Source organism: Ochotona princeps, chromosome 20 (genome assembly GCF_030435755.1).
Source record: "Ochotona princeps isolate mOchPri1 chromosome 20, mOchPri1.hap1, whole genome shotgun sequence".
Lineage (NCBI taxonomy): Eukaryota > Metazoa > Chordata > Mammalia > Lagomorpha > Ochotonidae > Ochotona > Ochotona princeps.
The window spans coordinates 17,111,673-17,128,681 of NC_080851.1; the positions used below are offsets into that span (position 1 = coordinate 17,111,673).

The following is a 17,009-nucleotide window of genomic DNA, read 5'->3' on the forward strand; positions in this document are numbered from 1 at the left end:
TAAACCCTCCTTCTCTGGGGCTGATTGTGATAGGGTGACATTAGTTTGATTTAATGATTAGCCGCCTGACCCTTCTGCTGGAGAGAGTGCCTTGAATAGGGAGAGTTCACTCGGAAGCACTCAAAGAATACTAATGAGCTTGTTAAATTTAGCATGGCTCCAACCACTTTTAATTCCTTTAATGGGAGCAGCACTGCCTGGGAGAGGGAGAGAGACACGGAGAATGTTCCTAGAGGGTCTCTACAGCTAGCGAAGAAAGCGCACCCTGAGAAGTTTGCAGACAGTAGCTAGCCAGTGCCTGAGGTCCGAGTTGTAAGTATTGTCTGTTCTCTTACACTAGCTTTTTCTAGGTCTTGGGTGAGGCATAAGGGGAGGGCATTAAAATGGAATTTAAGGGAACAGTTGAAGAATCTATGCCGAAGGTTTGGGAGGTGAGGCTGGGGAAAGGTGAACACATGTTCCCTGAGCTCCTAATGAGCTAATTTTGTTAGGTGACAGGAGGTGTCCCTAGTTAGTGACACTTGCCGAATTTTATCTGTGTGTTGAAAGAATTGTTGCAACTTTTCAAATCTTGGGCAAAAATGAACTTGTCTCTTTGGTTACGGAGAGAGAAGGCGCACAGGAGTTTATGAGCAAGTGTGCAAGAGTTGTGCTCTGTGTGCCATAATCACCTCTCCAGACGTTTATTGTAAACACCCTAAGCACTGTTTGCAACTTTCACTTTTTCCAAGTTTCCGGCACCCAGAGAGTCTGACTCCGTGTTGGTTGCTTCTGGGTGAGTTTGGAAAATCTGGGAGTTTGTAAAATTTGATGCTAGGGGCAACTCTCCATTGTGGAGGTTGGAGGCGGGGTGGGGGATGGCAGGATTTGTGAACTTGCACTTCAACATGAATATACAGAAGGAAGACAGTCGGAAGTGGGATTATGATGATGGTATTTCAAGTATTTTTTCCCTGAGAGTTTTTGGTGAATTGCATGTTTCGATTTGACCCAAGAGCTTGCAGCTGTTAAACCTAGGGAAGCAGGAAGAGTTGCCTTGTGTTTGGCTGTTAAAGCACATTGGCAAATGCTCTTGGAGCCGTGGGATGTTTGCTTACATTTTTGCAGCCGACTTCTGCTTGTTGCCATGGTGGACAGTATGTTTCTGTCAATAATTTGGCCTGGCGTAGCTTGTCTGCACTGGCTCTCAAACTTTATTGAACAACTCGGCTCCACTGAACAAGATGAGCCCGCTTTCGTCTTTTGGCCTGCTGAAGTGCTTGCTGAATTTATAAGAGCAGGCAGGAATATTGCTTGGAAGGTTTCCCTTTCACTGTATGTAGAACACTCTCAAGCTCCCTAGCCATGTGGATTCTAGAGTGTGTGTACTGTCAAGCTTGCATCTATCTGAATGCGCAGCAAAAGCAACCCTGTACGGGAGATAAACTTCGTGAAATAACTGCTGGAATTTTCAGTGGCGGGGAGGGCTCTTGGGTCAAAAATGGATAGCCCCAACTATGGCAAAAATGAATCGCCTGGTGAAAATTTCCATGCTAAACAAAATTCATGTCTGCATTTAGCTTTACTAAGAGAATCACTTTCTCTGTATTGAGTTTTTGAAGCTTGCATACTTCTTGGTTTAACTTTACTATTCACACGTGTTGGGTATGCTCTCATTAAGAAAATCAGTTAGCTAACAAGCACAGTCCTGTTTCCACTCATTTCCTCCTCCATTCATTTCCCGCCTCAACTGCTTTCTCCCTGGTATGGGGGGAGGGACTCTGGCCAGACCATTCCAGTTATTCTATTATTGAAGTTGAATTCAAATGATCATCAGAAAGACATCGTTTTTAAGAAGTTGAGTTTATTACAGGGATGCAATTTTAATTGAAGAAAAGTTAATTTCTTCTAGGAAGATAAAGTTAAACCAGGAAATCCTGGTTTAAACCCACAGCAGATAAACAGAGCTGTTTTTGTTTGTTTTTTTAAATCTTTCTCAGAGAATCCTACTTACATGACCTGGCCCCACTGAGCAAGTGGTCTCTGGCTTCAAGTAAAAGTCCCATTCCACAGAATTTGCTGGTCTGTGCTAGAAGTTCACTTCAGGTTAAAATTTGTAGTAAAATAACAGAGTAAATGAGTGGAAAATATGAGTTGGGTAATTTATAGGTTACAGGAATATTTATAAAACTGGTGTCAGTTTTAGTGCTTTGACACCTTTGTGTTTTTATACAACTGCAAACCCCTTAATTCTAGAGCCTGCAGATTTACTGCGAAGGAAGCCAGGAGTAGACTAATACCTATACGTGTTAGAAGGGACAATAAAAAGGTAGTGTTTTTTGGTAATTTGTTTTACAGTTACAGAAAGCATGGTTCAAATTGCTTTTGCAGAAATGAATGTGAACATGTGAGATGCCATCACTATTTTCTAGTTGTTACCTGATAGATTAAACTCCTAATTTACTCTTTAAGGTTTGGAGTGAGGATCTGCACCAAACAATACTAAAATAATATTTCACAGTTACCATTGTAGGAGTCAGCAAATTCACAGCAAAGACCAAAACATACCTCATTGTCTGTTCTGTCTTGCAAGTCATTTGCGAGGCTAAAACAATATGTTGCTCATTTTTCAGGTCCTACATACAGGCAGAAAGAGGAACGTTGCTACTGACTTGAAGTGGTTCAAGTCCTTCATCGCTACAAAGTAGTTGCTATTATTTTAGTTTGTAGTTTTCCTCTTGTCTGTATTTGTGACTCTTCTTAATTTGAACAAAGAACTATGAAACTACAGGAGCCTATTTTTTTTTTTTTTGAATTTTTGGCGGTCTTAGCTTGTGTGCTATGTGGACTACTTCAAAGATAGCTTGTATATTGGGATAATATATATTTTAAAAATCTGTTCATTATGATTTATACACAGATATTATTTTAAGATAAGCAGCATTGGGAGAGGTTTTAAATTAGATGCCAAACAGAACCTGGGCAACTTTGACTCCATTAGCACTCTGGGTGCAGGATTCTAGCAGATGAATTAGTCCACTTGTGGGTTCAGATACCCAGTTGGTTTAATTTTATGCATCGGTTCTTTGATCCTCTATTGTAGAAAAGCCATCCAGTCACGTTTGCTAAGAACTACAGAGGATAGATGCAAAGTGCTTCCCGATCAAAGGGGACTGGACTGTTAGGGAACTGGAATCCCAACAATATGTGGAATTTCATCAGGCTGTTTCCTGCGTGTGTGGAATGACGTGTGGACCCCTGAGATCAGGCATAGGCAGCAACACTACTGACACTTTTCTCGCACTCGTATTCCAGTCTCTCCCACTTTTCCTCTTCCCAGGTTTGTGTAGGGACAAAACGGGAACTGTCCTGCCAGGTACTCTGTAAGCTTTCATGGTCGGCACTGCTATCTCTCATCACCAGTGGGCATTCTCTTTTGTTTCTGCCTCTGCTAAATTTCTCAGTAAGTTATAGATCTGACTTGGAAAAAAAAAAAAACCAAAAAGCCACAAAAAATTCGGGAAAGCTTTCTGATAGATCATCATCCTAGGAGCTGCAGAGGCCCGGCAGTCCCTGGAGCCACTGTAAGTCCTCGGCAAGCAGCCGCACTTCTCCTTACTCTACAGGCTCACTGTCTCAGCCCAGAAAGCTCGACAGTCACCATATGGGCCTGGCAGAGCTTTCCATCCAGTGTGGAACCTGTAGGCTATTGGCACATCCAAGAAGGGGAGCCTCCCTTGAAGACTCACCTATAGGCTGGCCAGGGTCATGGGCTGGCCCGTGTGGCTCATCTCCCGTCCTCTTCATGTTGTTCTCTGTGCATATTGAACCTTCGTTCGTAAGCAGTTTTGTCTTGGCAGCTCTCTCACCCCAGGTGTGTAGCTTTCAAGTAGCTGTGAAGAAGAAGCATCTTGACGGGAGGGATGGAGAGAGAGGCCTAATTGATGACTGTTTTTTAATTGCTCCTTCAAGTGGCTTATGGAGTCTTTCATTTTCCTTCTTTCTTTAGAGGATGAAAGTCCTGGACAGACCTATCACAGAGAGAGGAGAAACGCAATCACTATGCAGCCCCAGACCGTGCAGGGACTCAGCAAAATCAGCGAGGAGCCTTCGACATCTAGTGACGAGAGGGCCTCGCTGATCAAGAAGGAGGTCCATGGATCCTTACCACACCTGGCAGAACCTTCAGTGCCTTACCGCGGCACAGTGTTCGCCATGGACCCCAGGAACGGCTACATGGAGCCTCACTACCGTAAGTGCTTCTTGCCAGTACGTGCTTGCTTGTTCCTAGAACCCCAGGAAGAGAGAGAGAGAGTATGTGTGTGTGTGTGTGTTTATGTGTGCAGTGTCAGGTGATCTGCTCATATACGATATGTGGGAATGTTGAATTTCTGCTCTCCGCTTTTCTTCTCCTTCCTGTCGATTCTTTTTAGAGACAGTTTTTTTTTATAGTCTCCAAGCAACTTCAGCCTCTGTTGGGTGGCCTGTGGGAACCTGGTTCATTTGTGCTGAGGCCATTTGGGTCTCTCCTAGGAAATAAATCCAGATTTGTTACATTTTGTTACATTTGTTACATTTGTTAGATGCTGTAGGGAGAAGACGGGTTGATGGTGGGGAATCACTGAAGGGAGCTGTGTTTTACCGCCTTCATAGCAGCTGTTCTCATTGTAATGATTTTTGATTTAATGATTTTTGCTGGTTCCTTGTTTATTCGAGTGCTCAAACAAGCCTCTCTTTTTAACAACTCAGTGCAAAGTTCTTTAATATGGAAGATTTTTCTGTATGCCCAACTTTTCTTTTTAGCTATCATGCCAGAAAACCTTAGAAGTTCTCTTTTTTTCCAGCACTAACAAAGTAGAAGAAATTACCTAGAACTCTGAACCTAAGTATATGACGGTGTTCTCCGAAGTATAAAGAAAAAAAATATATATATATATATGGAATGGGCTTATTTCTGGACTGTTACTTATTTTTAAAAAGTCCACATGGGTTGTGGTGGCAGTGAAGTTCAAATTGAAGTGGCAGAGCTTGCAGCTCTGGATTACAGATTTAGCACCTTGGCAGGATACAGACATGCCATCTAACCTTCCTGGCTCCAACTCCAGATGCTTCTGAGAGCCCCCCAAGAGGGGGACTGGTTTGTGTTTCCCTGTTTCCACATCATTCAGAAATTTTAGTGTTTTAAGGCAAAAGGTCATTAGCGAGATGACTGATTAGCGAGGACAGCTGATTAGTGCATGTTTTTTTGCTCAAGAAAGTGCCCAGGATAAAAGCTAATTTCGTCCCTTCATTAGTTGGCTTGCTCACTCATCAGATCAAAGGGTCTCACACAACCTCCGTCTTAGCAACTGCTCCCCCCCCCCACCCCACCAGATTATATTGTTGGACAAAACGGAAGACACGTTATTTTTTAAGTGGAGAAAGCACTTCTTAAAAAGTGATCAGAGGCAGGGAAGGAGAGGTTTTATGAAACCTTTTGAAAGAGGCTCCATGTTCCCATGAAGGAGCAGACTGGCCATAGTGCTGTGAAGTCGTTTCCCTTCATACAGAATGGAGCTGGAGCTGCATTGGGCGCGTGACTCCCTCCCCTCAGTTAGGGTCTCATTTTTTGTAGTTGCGTTTTAAGTTTTTTCTTTCCCTTGAGAAATGGAAGTTTAAAATAGTGTTGATAGGATTCTTCTCTGAGCCCATTCTGCATTTTCTATGTTGTGATTGTATTTCTGGGTTTCTTTTAGATGTCCTGCAGGCAGAAAATGAGAGGCCTTCCTACATATGCCCTGCCTATATTTATTTACAGAAATGTACTTCAAAAACTTCATGGGAAAGTAGAGTTAAAATATAAATCTGGGTGAAAACATGTTGAAATCCATGCATGTAATGGGTTCTGAAAATTTCATGGGAAATGCGTATTATGAAGTAAGCTTGAGTTACGATTTTTTTAATAGCTAAATAAATGTATCTTCTAAGTCCCCTTTCCACAAACTCTGAAGTTCCCTGAGATACCCTGGCAGTCCACTTAACTTTGTAAGAGTGACTATGTGTAGATTCTTAGCTGTAGATCTCTGCATGATTTTGTCTTTGTATGTGAACACAAACTTTTCCCAACTCATCTGTGTTTTGTTTTCCAGATGCCCACTCATTAGTGAGGTATTTAATTAGGACAGCTGAGGAGCGCTTCTCTTTGGCTGATGGCCGTGGGCCTGACGACAGTTAGATTTCTCTGTGTGTCATTCAGCTTGCAGCTTGTTCTTGGCTGGTTGATTGTAATGGATTCTGCTGGTCGTTGGAGGGGCTGAGTGCTCACACCTGCGACCCCTGTCTTCTCTCCATGGTCCTTGGTGACTGACTTCCAGGACCTCCAGTTAACATGAACTAACACTACACACTGGGGAGCTCCCACTGGGATTTGGGTTCTTTCTTGTCTTCTGTTTTGAGGACGTGGTTATTCTTGACATGTTCTCACCATTTTGCTTGAATCAGTATTAAGATTATATGATAACATATAAACTGTGCAAGCTATTGGTTTAACCAAATGCTAAATGTGATTGACTTACCATTCCTGCATTGGTCATAAATAGATTGGGAGTGATTACATGGATTGGCTCAGGAGTCCTGGAATTTGGGCCCACGTTCCAACCTTGTCACATTTGTCTGTGACAGTGACCAAATGTGTTGATTCCTCAGAATCATGTTTGTCTTTTCCAATCACAGGGGATGGTGACTGCTGCTCCCTGATGTTCCCTTGAAAATTATGTGTAGTAACGCAAAGAAGCGTTCATTAAGATTCCTTATTATATGGTGAATGCCTCAAAAGGAATAAAGTCATGTTTCTTCTTTGCTTCTCTTCATCCTTCTCCTTATCATCTCATGGGTGAGCTGTCCCAGTGGAGCTGAGTTGTTTTTCTGAGTGGTATAGTTGTATTTGGTTCAGTGAAGATCAACTTTTTTTCTGGTTCCCCCCATGTGCCTAACTGTGTGAGACCAGTGTCTTCTATAAATGCAGAGTGGGGATTGAGTCAGCTGTAAGCCTTTGGAAAGGTCTGAATGCAGAATTCTGTGCTGAGGTCACCTAAACACAATCGTTCCTCAGCCGCAGTGCATTGACTGTATGCAAAAAGTTTTGAATGAATTTTGAGAAAGCTTCATATTTTTAATTTAATTAACAGAAAATATTTTATGGAACAAATGTAAATGATACATGCAGAAATCACAGTGTTATTTATGTGAATGAAATAATTTGGAGGTACTCTAAGTTAAGCTTCAGAGTTGGAGATGACTTTTCCTAGAACCTTTTTGGGTTACCTCATGTTCACAATCACTAGTGTTTCTCAGATTCTTTGTAATAAAATGTCATAAATTTGACTACCTCACATGGATTTAATTATCCAGGCAAAGCCAATGACTCGTGTGAGATGAAGGTGATAAATTTTCCCAAAGAATGATTTAGCGTATGGGATAGAGTATCCGCACTTGAAAGTGAGACATAACATTTGGCTCAGCTTTGTTTACCTTGTGGCCGAAACTAATCTCTGTTCCATGGCAGTGTCCATAACACCAGTGCATTGCACTTGGGTGACTTGAAGTCCAGAACCATCTTTAGAATCTTTAGAGACCATTTCTCTTTTATTTGAGCTGTTTGCCAGCTCTGCGAAGCCGCTGGAGAGAGAAGACTCCTCTCACCCAGTGTGGCTGGCAGTGTGAACTCTCACAGCAATTCCTTCATTTCTCTGTGGTTGGAAAATGTAGTCCTTCCAAGACGCCTAATTGGTGCTTCTATATATACTAACTTTGTATTTCTAAAATGTGGGCAGGCTTCCTGTAAGACCGGAAAAGAGAAAATCATTTCTTTTTCCCTTTAGAGGGACATCTGTAAGAATTTTATTGCACAAGATTTTATTATACTTGAGTATGCAATGTTGCATCTTCACAAATTGTACTTAGGCGGAATTCAAAGTACTTTAGGTTTTGTGGGTTTGACATTAAAAATAAAAAAAAAAGAAAGAAAGAAAAAGAAAAAAGAAAACCCAGGGATAGCGGGCACTTCAAACACCCACAACATATGTTTGGAATAAAACCCTCACAGGGGGTGGAGGGGTGGTATTCTCTCACGGAGGGTAGCTATCGAGGACTGTATATCAAGGCAGGGAAGCAGACGTTCAAGCTGCTCAGCTTAGACCTGGTGTGGAGTTCACAATGTCTCGGCTGCAGCATCACCAGCACCTTAGAATTTGGGAGGGGCTGGCTTTGGGGCCTTGAGCACCTACTGGTCAGACTTGAACACCCCCTCAATCTGCCACACAAAGATTTCTTAGCAGTTTGTTGTTGTTGTTTTTTTTCCAGCTCTTACTGCATCTGTCACCAGATATTTCAAACTACCATCACCCCCGCCTTCATTTACTGCTATGCATTTAATCTTTTATAAACTTAAAAAAGGCAGGTGACATAATAGTTCAAGCATTCCTGTACCCCGACCAACACTTAACTTTTATTCTCTTCCCTTTTACAGAAAACATGTGTTTCCTTGTCTTCTGTGTGACTGTGAGGAGTCTCGTTTTCTACCTATTCCTGCAGGGAGTTTTGTACAAAGTTTCTGGATTCCCTAGTCACGTCACACAGTCCCCTGCTGGTTTTGTTAAAGGGTCCAGAAAAATGCCTCCTTTTCTAAAAGTTCAGGTCTCTTTTGCAGTTTTATGGTTGTGTGAAGACTGCTTTCCTTCTACCCCCAACTGCTCGCAAGCAGTGATCCTTCATGGAAAATATGATTCATTCCTCCATGCAAATGCTTTGATTGAAAACATACCACTGGTATGCCTCCTCCTGCTCCCCAGCTTACAGGACAGAGCTATTAGCTGCTAATTAGCAAAACCTGATGAATTAGCTGCAAGAAAAGAAACTGAATTTTTAATTGGTTTGCATTCTTTTTGGCAGAAAGCTGTTGTGCTGAGCCTCCTTGTACATTCTTGTGTGCTTAAAAAAAAAAAAGAAATAGCACATGTAAGATCTTTTCCCCTACCTGTCCATCCTCATATTAGGTGACTGCCCACATTCCTTAGAAATGCAGCTTATGAGGGAAGAGAAGATGTGGATTTTACATATTTAATAGGTGCACCTGCTCACATTTCTCTTCCCATCAGAGTGTCAACTTGAGACTGCGAGACAAAAATGCCTACAAGGCACAAGTGAAGAGTTTGGTGTTGTCCAAACCGCAAAGGCAATGACAGTTCCCCGAACACACACTTCCATTCTCATCAGCCTGTCTTTTGCCTCTTTGGAGAAGAGTAAAGCAAATCATCAGAAATGGGCTGTGTTTTCTTTTTATTTTTCCCTCTTGAAAATTTGCTTGTTTTACCAGAAAGACTGATGTTGGGTCATACTGTGGGAGCTTTGCTAGGCGTCTGGCATCCTCAGCTGCCAGTTTTGGCTTTCAGGAGACATTGACATGAAGAGACCTAGACAACTTTATGAACTTTTCTGAAACTTTTGTGAACTAGTATAGCTCCCAGCATATATGCTTGTCTTGCTCTTTAGAAATGCAGTAAGATGACCTGGCTTTGCTTCAGTCATCTAGTAGGATGAGATAAAAGATGGTGAGCCACTCCACTTACATAGAATTTTTTTTGTTTTTGTTTGAAAGATTTATTTATTTTTATTACAAAGTCAGATATACAGAGAGGAGGAGAGACAGAGAGGAAGATCTTCCGTCCGATGATTCACTCCCCAAGTGACCGCAACAGCCAGAGCTGCGCAGATCCGAAGCCAGGAACCAGGAACCTCTTCCAGGTCTCCCACGCGGGTGCAGTGTCCCAAGGCCCTGGTCTGTCCTCAGCTGCTTTCCCAGGTCACAAGCAGGGAGCTGGATGGGAAGCAAGGAAGCTGCCGGGATTAGAACCGGCCCACATGGGACTCCGGTGCGTTCAAGGCGAGGACTTTAGCCGCTAGGCCATTGTGCCGGGCCCCACTTGCATAGACTTTTAAGGAGTCGCAGTACCAGCTAATCTTGAATGACGTGATAGAAATTGAGGAGTAATTCCTACAACCCCAGGTGGGAACTCTTGCCTATGAGTCCTGATGACTCTTAGGCCTTTATGACTATGACTCTGGATTCCACTTGTCTCAGTGTGAAAAGGCTGTAGGTACAATTGAGAACCAGCAATGAGAAAAACCCTGCAGCATTTGGGGTAGTTCGTTTCTGATTTCTTTAGGTTTTCAGAAGAAGTTTAATGGAAGGGTCTGTGAGAAGCTTGGAGACTGTTTAAGTGAGAATAGTAAGCGAGGAAGAGAGTGAAGGGGCCAAGGGAGACTTTGCTGTCAGGAGAGAAATACTTCCTGACCTGTTGGAGGCTGACCCAACCCTTTCCTGCCCTGCGACCCAGAGAAGCATGCTCTACTGCAGTCACATCTGGCCCTCATGGGCCCACTGCTGGCTCAGGTGCTGGCCTGCCCTTGGAACCTTCAACATAGGCCTACTGCTCCTTTACCGGTTCGTTGCTTTCCATGTTGTTAAGATCCTGCTTCTTCCTCAAAGTAAAAGTCATCTTTCAGAACCACCTCCAAGGGCACTTAAGGGTCATGCCATTCTCACCTTTTGTCACATTGCAGCCCTTCTTGGGTTGTCCATACCCAGAGGCCTGATCTCTTTACAGCAGTGTTTTAGTCCAAGGACATGATGGAGCGATCATGAATGCCAGATTTCCAAGGATGGCACTGGGAATGTTCCTGCCTGCTGCTATTGGTGGTGTGGGATGGGAGGTCTGTGCATGGCCCTGTGAGGCAGAGAGGTTAGCAGCTTTTGAATGTGACCACAGCTGCACCACAGATAAAGTTCTGCACACTGTTGCTTTGCAGCCTGTCCATCAGAGATGGCATGTGGGTAGCACAGGGACCTGATACTTACCTGTGTACAGCCTCTGACCCAGGCCTGGCCATCCACGAAGGTTCTGGCAGTAGCAGGTATTCTGGGTACCTTTATGCATTTACTAATTGTAATCTTTGAAATCTACCAGAAGTTTTTCCTGCCACACATATGTGGCAATTTTTGAGGTGCTAGGGGTCTCATAAGATAGATGTCTGATCTCTTAACTATTAAACCAAAAACCAGCTCCCAAACCCTCATTCGAAATACTGTGAAGTTAGCATGGTAGGGCCCCCTTTTCCATATGACATCTACAGTTAAGCAGGTGAATATTTTTTCCTGTCTTAACCATCTTTGTAATACATGATTTGGGCAGCATCTTTATAATTTGTGTCCCAGTGCATTTAGTGTACAGTCCATGTTAATGGGAACCCTGTCTACAGCTCAGTTTAGGATTGCAAATCCAGATTTCCTAGAGTTCTCTACCTGTTCTAATTGGACAAACACACCCAAACGGTGCAACGTGATGACTGCTGGTGGCTTATTTGTCCTTCCTCACTGTCTCCCCTAGTCCTCACCTTTCACCTTCCGTCCCCTGTTCTTCCTAGGGTACAGCGTGTGCAGCACTGCCAGTCCTGCCATTCCCAGCCATCTGCTAACAGCTTTCCCTCCTGATTTCTAATAGAGGCAGCATTATCCTTGGCCCTCCTCCTTTTTCTTGTATAATTAAAGAATCTAACCTTTGATGTTGCTTGAAGGCTGCACTGCAGTCCTGCTGTAGCTTTCTTGATCTTGTACCTATAAATTTGTGCTGTGTCCTCATACTTCTTAGTGAAAGGGCTTCGTTTTTCCTCTCGGTGCCTTGTGCAGTTGGGTTAATGCAGAGTAACCAGTCTGGTGTTTTATGGTTCTGCTGTCCCTGTCTGCTGGTACAGTTTGAATTCTCACGTACTCTTTGAAAAACATCCAACTTCCTCTATTCTCTAAGCTTTTAAGTTTGAGTATCTGCTTTAGTCTCTCCTAAAATGAGTTGTTCTTATCTTGCTTGCTGGTGTCTGCCCTTCTTTTTGTCTTTTTATTAAGTTCAGTTTTTGGCAGGTTTCTTCTACTTAGAACAAAGTGAAGAAAGATTCCTTTTGGTTCAGTCAGCTGGTTTGTGTGTGTGTCTGGTGGTAGTGGTGGGGAGCAGGTCCTTTCTATTTACATTTGCTAATTGAGCCTGTGCTATCTAGTGTCCTGAAGTGCTGAGAGTATTGAAAATGGGCAGGCCCCACTATGCTAGTGAGGCAAACGGGTAAGTCACAAAAGGGCAAGGCAGAGGAAATGTCAGAAGAATCAGAGTAGGGCAAGCACATCCCGTATGGGTGAGGTTCAAGTCCCAGCTGCTGCACTTCTGAGTCAGATGGTGTTTCAGCCTCCTTTCTTGGGCCTGGCCCAGCCCCCCCATTGCAGCCATTTGGAGAGTGAGCCAGTAGATGGATGGAAGATAGCTGTTCTTTGTAACTGCTTTTCACATATGTAAAGAAAGAACACAGACAGTTGAGAGACATTTCTGACCCTCATTTGACAACCCATATTTCCTGGGAGAGGATGTTTGGATAAGGGTAAGGAAAATGTAACATAGTTGGAGAGGGCCATCCCCTGGGCCTGGAGACAAAGGAAGACCTGACAGTATCCTTGGGGACCAGTGGGATACAGGCAGGCAGGCTCCTTGGGGAGTTGGCTGTTTGCTTCTCTTCTAGCTTGAGTCTGGTGATTCCCAAATTGGTTGTAGACTCAAGGTGAACACAGGCCTTCTGTGTCATGGGCTATGTCACCAGTGCCTGAGGATTTGCTGTTGTGATTCTTAACCGGGGCACACCTCCTAAACTGCTGCATTCCTACGTGTGGTGGACGTCAGGTTTTCCCTCAAAGACTAGAAAACCCCTGTCTACCTGTTCTCCGATTACTGGGCTGTTGTGTATGTGTGTGTTAGGTAACCCTTAAAAACCAAAAGGTCTTGCTTACCGACTGCAAATACCTAGCACAAGAAATACGCAGATTTATTTCTGATGAATTTGGAGTGTTCTGTATCCAGACACATTTTCAAACTTCAAAATACAATGTTCACAATGAGGGAAAAAAATCTCGAGTTTTATTTTACTGGAAAACTCCCAAATCCCCTCACATCACTCAAGCTTAAGAAATTGAGCAATGGGACCATGGTGAGGTTGAAGATGGGGGCCAGAAATAACAAAGTGAAATTCAGCTGGGAAATCCAGTAGCTAAGACCGCCAGGGGAGAGTGAGAACAAAGAGTTGCATTAGTGGAATGGGCTGTAACCCAGCCCCATTGAAAGAGCCTTGAGGGCCAGGGGGACCCTGGAGGAGGAGACACACGCGTGCCCTCTCTGCAGGGGACTGCAGACCTAATCAGTGGACATTGTGTGGGTCAGAAGGGGCCCACTCTAGGCAGCTGCGTGTTGGCCGCATCCACCTGGGGGACCCACATCTGCATCCTGATTGCACTGCTGACTTGTGAGTGCGGTAAAAGGCGCCTGTTTCCTAGGTAATTCAGAGAAGCACACGTGGTGGGGATGCTAAGAAACAAACACTACCTCTTCTTTTGATTTCCTCTTGAGCAATAAGCCGGGTCTCAAAGTGGGCAAGGTTTCAAATTCCGTTTCCCCCTGCCCCTAGTTTTTCCCCTTTGTGTCATCCCTTGCCGCTCCTCTCCCCTCCCGAAGGGGATAGGAGACAGCTGCACAATGTGGTGGCTTTCCTGTGGCTTGGCTCCCTGCCAGAGGGTGAGTGACCTCGTCCAGCTCAGCCTCTGTGAGGGATATCCCACTTGGCTCAAGAAACCAGACCAAGTAGATCCCTGCTTTGACCTTTGATTTCTATATGGAATGTATATTTGAGGGTGCTTCGAAAAGTTAGCAGGGAAATGTAATTAAAAAAATAAGTTTGGGGCAAGAAACAAACCCATTCAGGATTTGTACACAGTGTGCATTTTCCAGGAACTTTTTAAAGATCCTGTGTGTTCAGGTGTGTGCACATATGTGTGTATGTCTTAGTCTCAAGCATTTTATATAGCCTTGTCTTTTATCATTAGTGGTGGAGGTTTAAATGCAGTGTGTGTCCCTCAGACTACCACACGTTGACAGTGTGGACAGACAGTGCTATTATAAGCACCTGAGTACGTCTTAGGGACCCAGCGCTGTGGTTACATTTCTGAACTGACCTGCTACGGTTCTCACCAGAGGATGCATTCTATCTGTTCTCATTCAGAAACTCTATATGCTTTTGAGAGCTCTCTGTGGGTCAGACACAAAACTTAGAAGCAGAGAGGAGGCCAGTGGAGGTGGGAGGCTCAGCCAGGTCATGGTAAGTTTGGGTTGGAGGGTAGTTCCTGTGGGCCCACAAAATGCCAGGGAAGAGTGTAAAGGAATTTGCATTTCATTTCAGGAGGATCACCATGGGTGATGTGAAGGGGCAGGAGGGGCCTGCTAGGAGCCCACCCCACAGTGCTCTTTCTTGGTATTGTGATTTGTGCCATAGACTTTGTTTTTAGACTCATTAAAATTCCACAACAACCCCCGCCCCATGTTTCCCTTTGACATGCAGAGAAATTGAGGCCCAAGAAGTTTTTGGTAAAGTTTGGAAGTGACCTAAGAAAAGAAATTTGATCCCAGATAACTGTGCATTATTATAGCTCACCTCTCACAGCTATGCTCCATAGCCGAGGAGACCCCAGAATCACAGAGGTCTGTATGAGGACTATGCAAGCAGGGGGTTGGGCCTAGGCTAGCAAAAGGCTCCCTAGCAAACCTGTCCTAGAAGCCAAGCTGCCATTCCGAGTGGTGACAGGCGAGGGCGTGGAGTACAGCTGCTGTCGCTGCTACCTCTGTGAGCCTGGTGCTCTAGGCATGGCTGAGTAGGAAAGGACAGGTATTGTCTTACTCATGGATGCTTTTGCAAGGAATTGTAGCAACCTGACATTTAAACGGGAGAGACTGTCCAGTCTGCTCTTTGTCCTGTTTTTGGTGAGGGGACACACATGTTGAGGAAGCCAAAGCCATCACAGCAGGCTTTTGTGAGGAGTACTGTGTGTCCCTCACTGAGCTAAAGATCTCAGTCCAGGCTTTTGTTTAGTTTTCACTCAAACCCCTGAACTAAGGTGCTCAGAGATCCTGGATACTGAGACTGAACTCCAGGCCCAGGGCTTAGGAGCGCGGGAAGGAGATGCTGGGGTAGGGTGGGCCTATAGCTTTCCCATCCAGGCTGTTGAACTTTGTCTTGTCCATGCTGTCCCCAGATTGCTCCCATGGCAGCTTCTGTTTTTCACTGCTGCCTCTGGCTGTGTGGATCAAAGATCTTAGTTCCTTAAGTGAACCGGGAAGTTCTGCCCAGCAGCTTGTGTACATTAAGCTGGGGTTTTCACACATCCACATCCTTTTATGATGCCATCTCCATCAGCGCAGGGACCACTATGGGATCCTTCACCCATCCCACTAGGTGGCTCCACAACAGGGCAACAACCTGCTGTCCCCCAGGGCAGACAGAGAGAGCAGCTTCAGGTATTCATAAATCCATCTGGAATACTTACAAGGGAGAAGAAGAGAAACCATTTCTGGACGGAGATGTCTTGATGCCCCGCAGTCCCATACGTATGGACAGGGCATCATCTCTTGGCTTTGATGTCTCAGATAAACTCAGAGGATCTGAAATGTAATTAAGGAGTTGGAAGAATGTTTAAGGAGAAAAAGTGAATAGCGCTCAATATAGATAACAGAGTTAGTACAGGCTATAGATAAACATGGCTACTCTCAAATGGTAACTTCAATAAATGGATCCTAAGAATGAATAAGACCGCACAAAGAGACCACAGTGGACCATCTAGGACAGCCTAGAAGACCAGTGCAATCCTTTTGTCTCCGGGTCCTGCAGGTGGGACTGATGCTTGCTTGGAAGATAAATGGGAGATGTCAGCCCCTATCGGGATGAAGTTATGTTTCAGGGAACTCGATTTGACCCGAGATATATCTGGGGCCGTGTAATAAAGATACGTGTTGTAACAAAGCTCCCACTGCAACAGGAAAATAAGAAAAGGTAATCTCGAGTTTTTTTTAAGAGTAACTGTGATCCCCTGGGATACCTGTTACCTAGAATAGTCTAAAAATCGTAGAAAACTGTCACACTGCTTTCAGAGAAGCCAGAGGATGACTACTTAAATATTGCTGTTGGTTCCTCCAACATTAATTGGATTCTGCACACAGTGGAGTGAAAGGCATGGGCCTGGCCCTTGATTTTATATTTTGGGCAGAGAAAGCATGAAACAACACATGAAAACAATTAAGCCACGTATCAACAAGTATAAAATAGCAAGATGAAAGGCAGGACATGGCCCTGCTATGGGGGTTTTCTGATTCCAACGGGGCTTTTACAATAGATCTTTGACTCCATGGCAAATTTAAATCCAGTATGAAATTTCTCCTAATTAACATTTCCCTTCTTCCTTCCAAATATCAAATTTATGGACTCTAAGAAATTCACATAACACATATGCCGATGCTGCGTTTTCTTTCCGCTTGATTCTTTCCAGCTGTTATTAACTTTAATGTCTGACTTTCATTAATTTATGAGGAGTTCTGAACTGCATTCTGAAACGCTCCCCTCTGCCGAATTTTAGCCTTTTAGGGGCCACATTTCTCGCTAGCTTGTCCTGACCTTGGCTAATAGTTCAGCCAAGCGTGTTAGTTTATTGCTCCCTAAAAACCGGCCAGGCCTTTTTGTGATATGGCTGGCACGTGCTGTCGTGGTCCAAGGGTGTTACGTGGCTGCTCTGTCAGTGTTGCGTGCTCCCTGCCTTGTGCCTGATTTATCAAACCTGCGCATCCTTGGTGTGTCTAGCAAAGCACTTGGTTTTTGCCCCTGAGATCTAATAAGCTCGTAAGCAATGGGTTTTCTGGGGTTATGCAGACATGCAAGTTCCATTTGGCATTTTGGTTTATCACTGAGCTTGCTGAAGAAATGTTTTCTGTCTTTGACTTCTTCGGATGGTTCACAGCACCCAGGAGTCGATGCCTGGGCGTGATCAGAAGCACTAGATTTTTTTCTTAGGAGTCCTTTTCACAATTGGTTACGAGAAGTTAGTATTTCACATTGATAATCTGACTGGCTCGCTCCTGAGGAAACAT

General features: G+C 44.1%; 1 protein-coding gene across 1 annotated transcript in view; it reads left to right on the forward strand.

Moving 5' to 3' along the window:
* The window catches only part of GLI3 (GLI family zinc finger 3), a 244,577-nt gene that overhangs the window by 75,868 nt on the left and 151,700 nt on the right, over positions 1–17,009 (forward strand). The window contains exon 3 of the mRNA XM_004582353.2: positions 3,989–4,231. Coding sequence (XP_004582410.2) covers positions 3,989–4,231 — 243 coding nt within the window. The remainder of the gene's footprint in view (positions 1–3,988; positions 4,232–17,009) is intronic.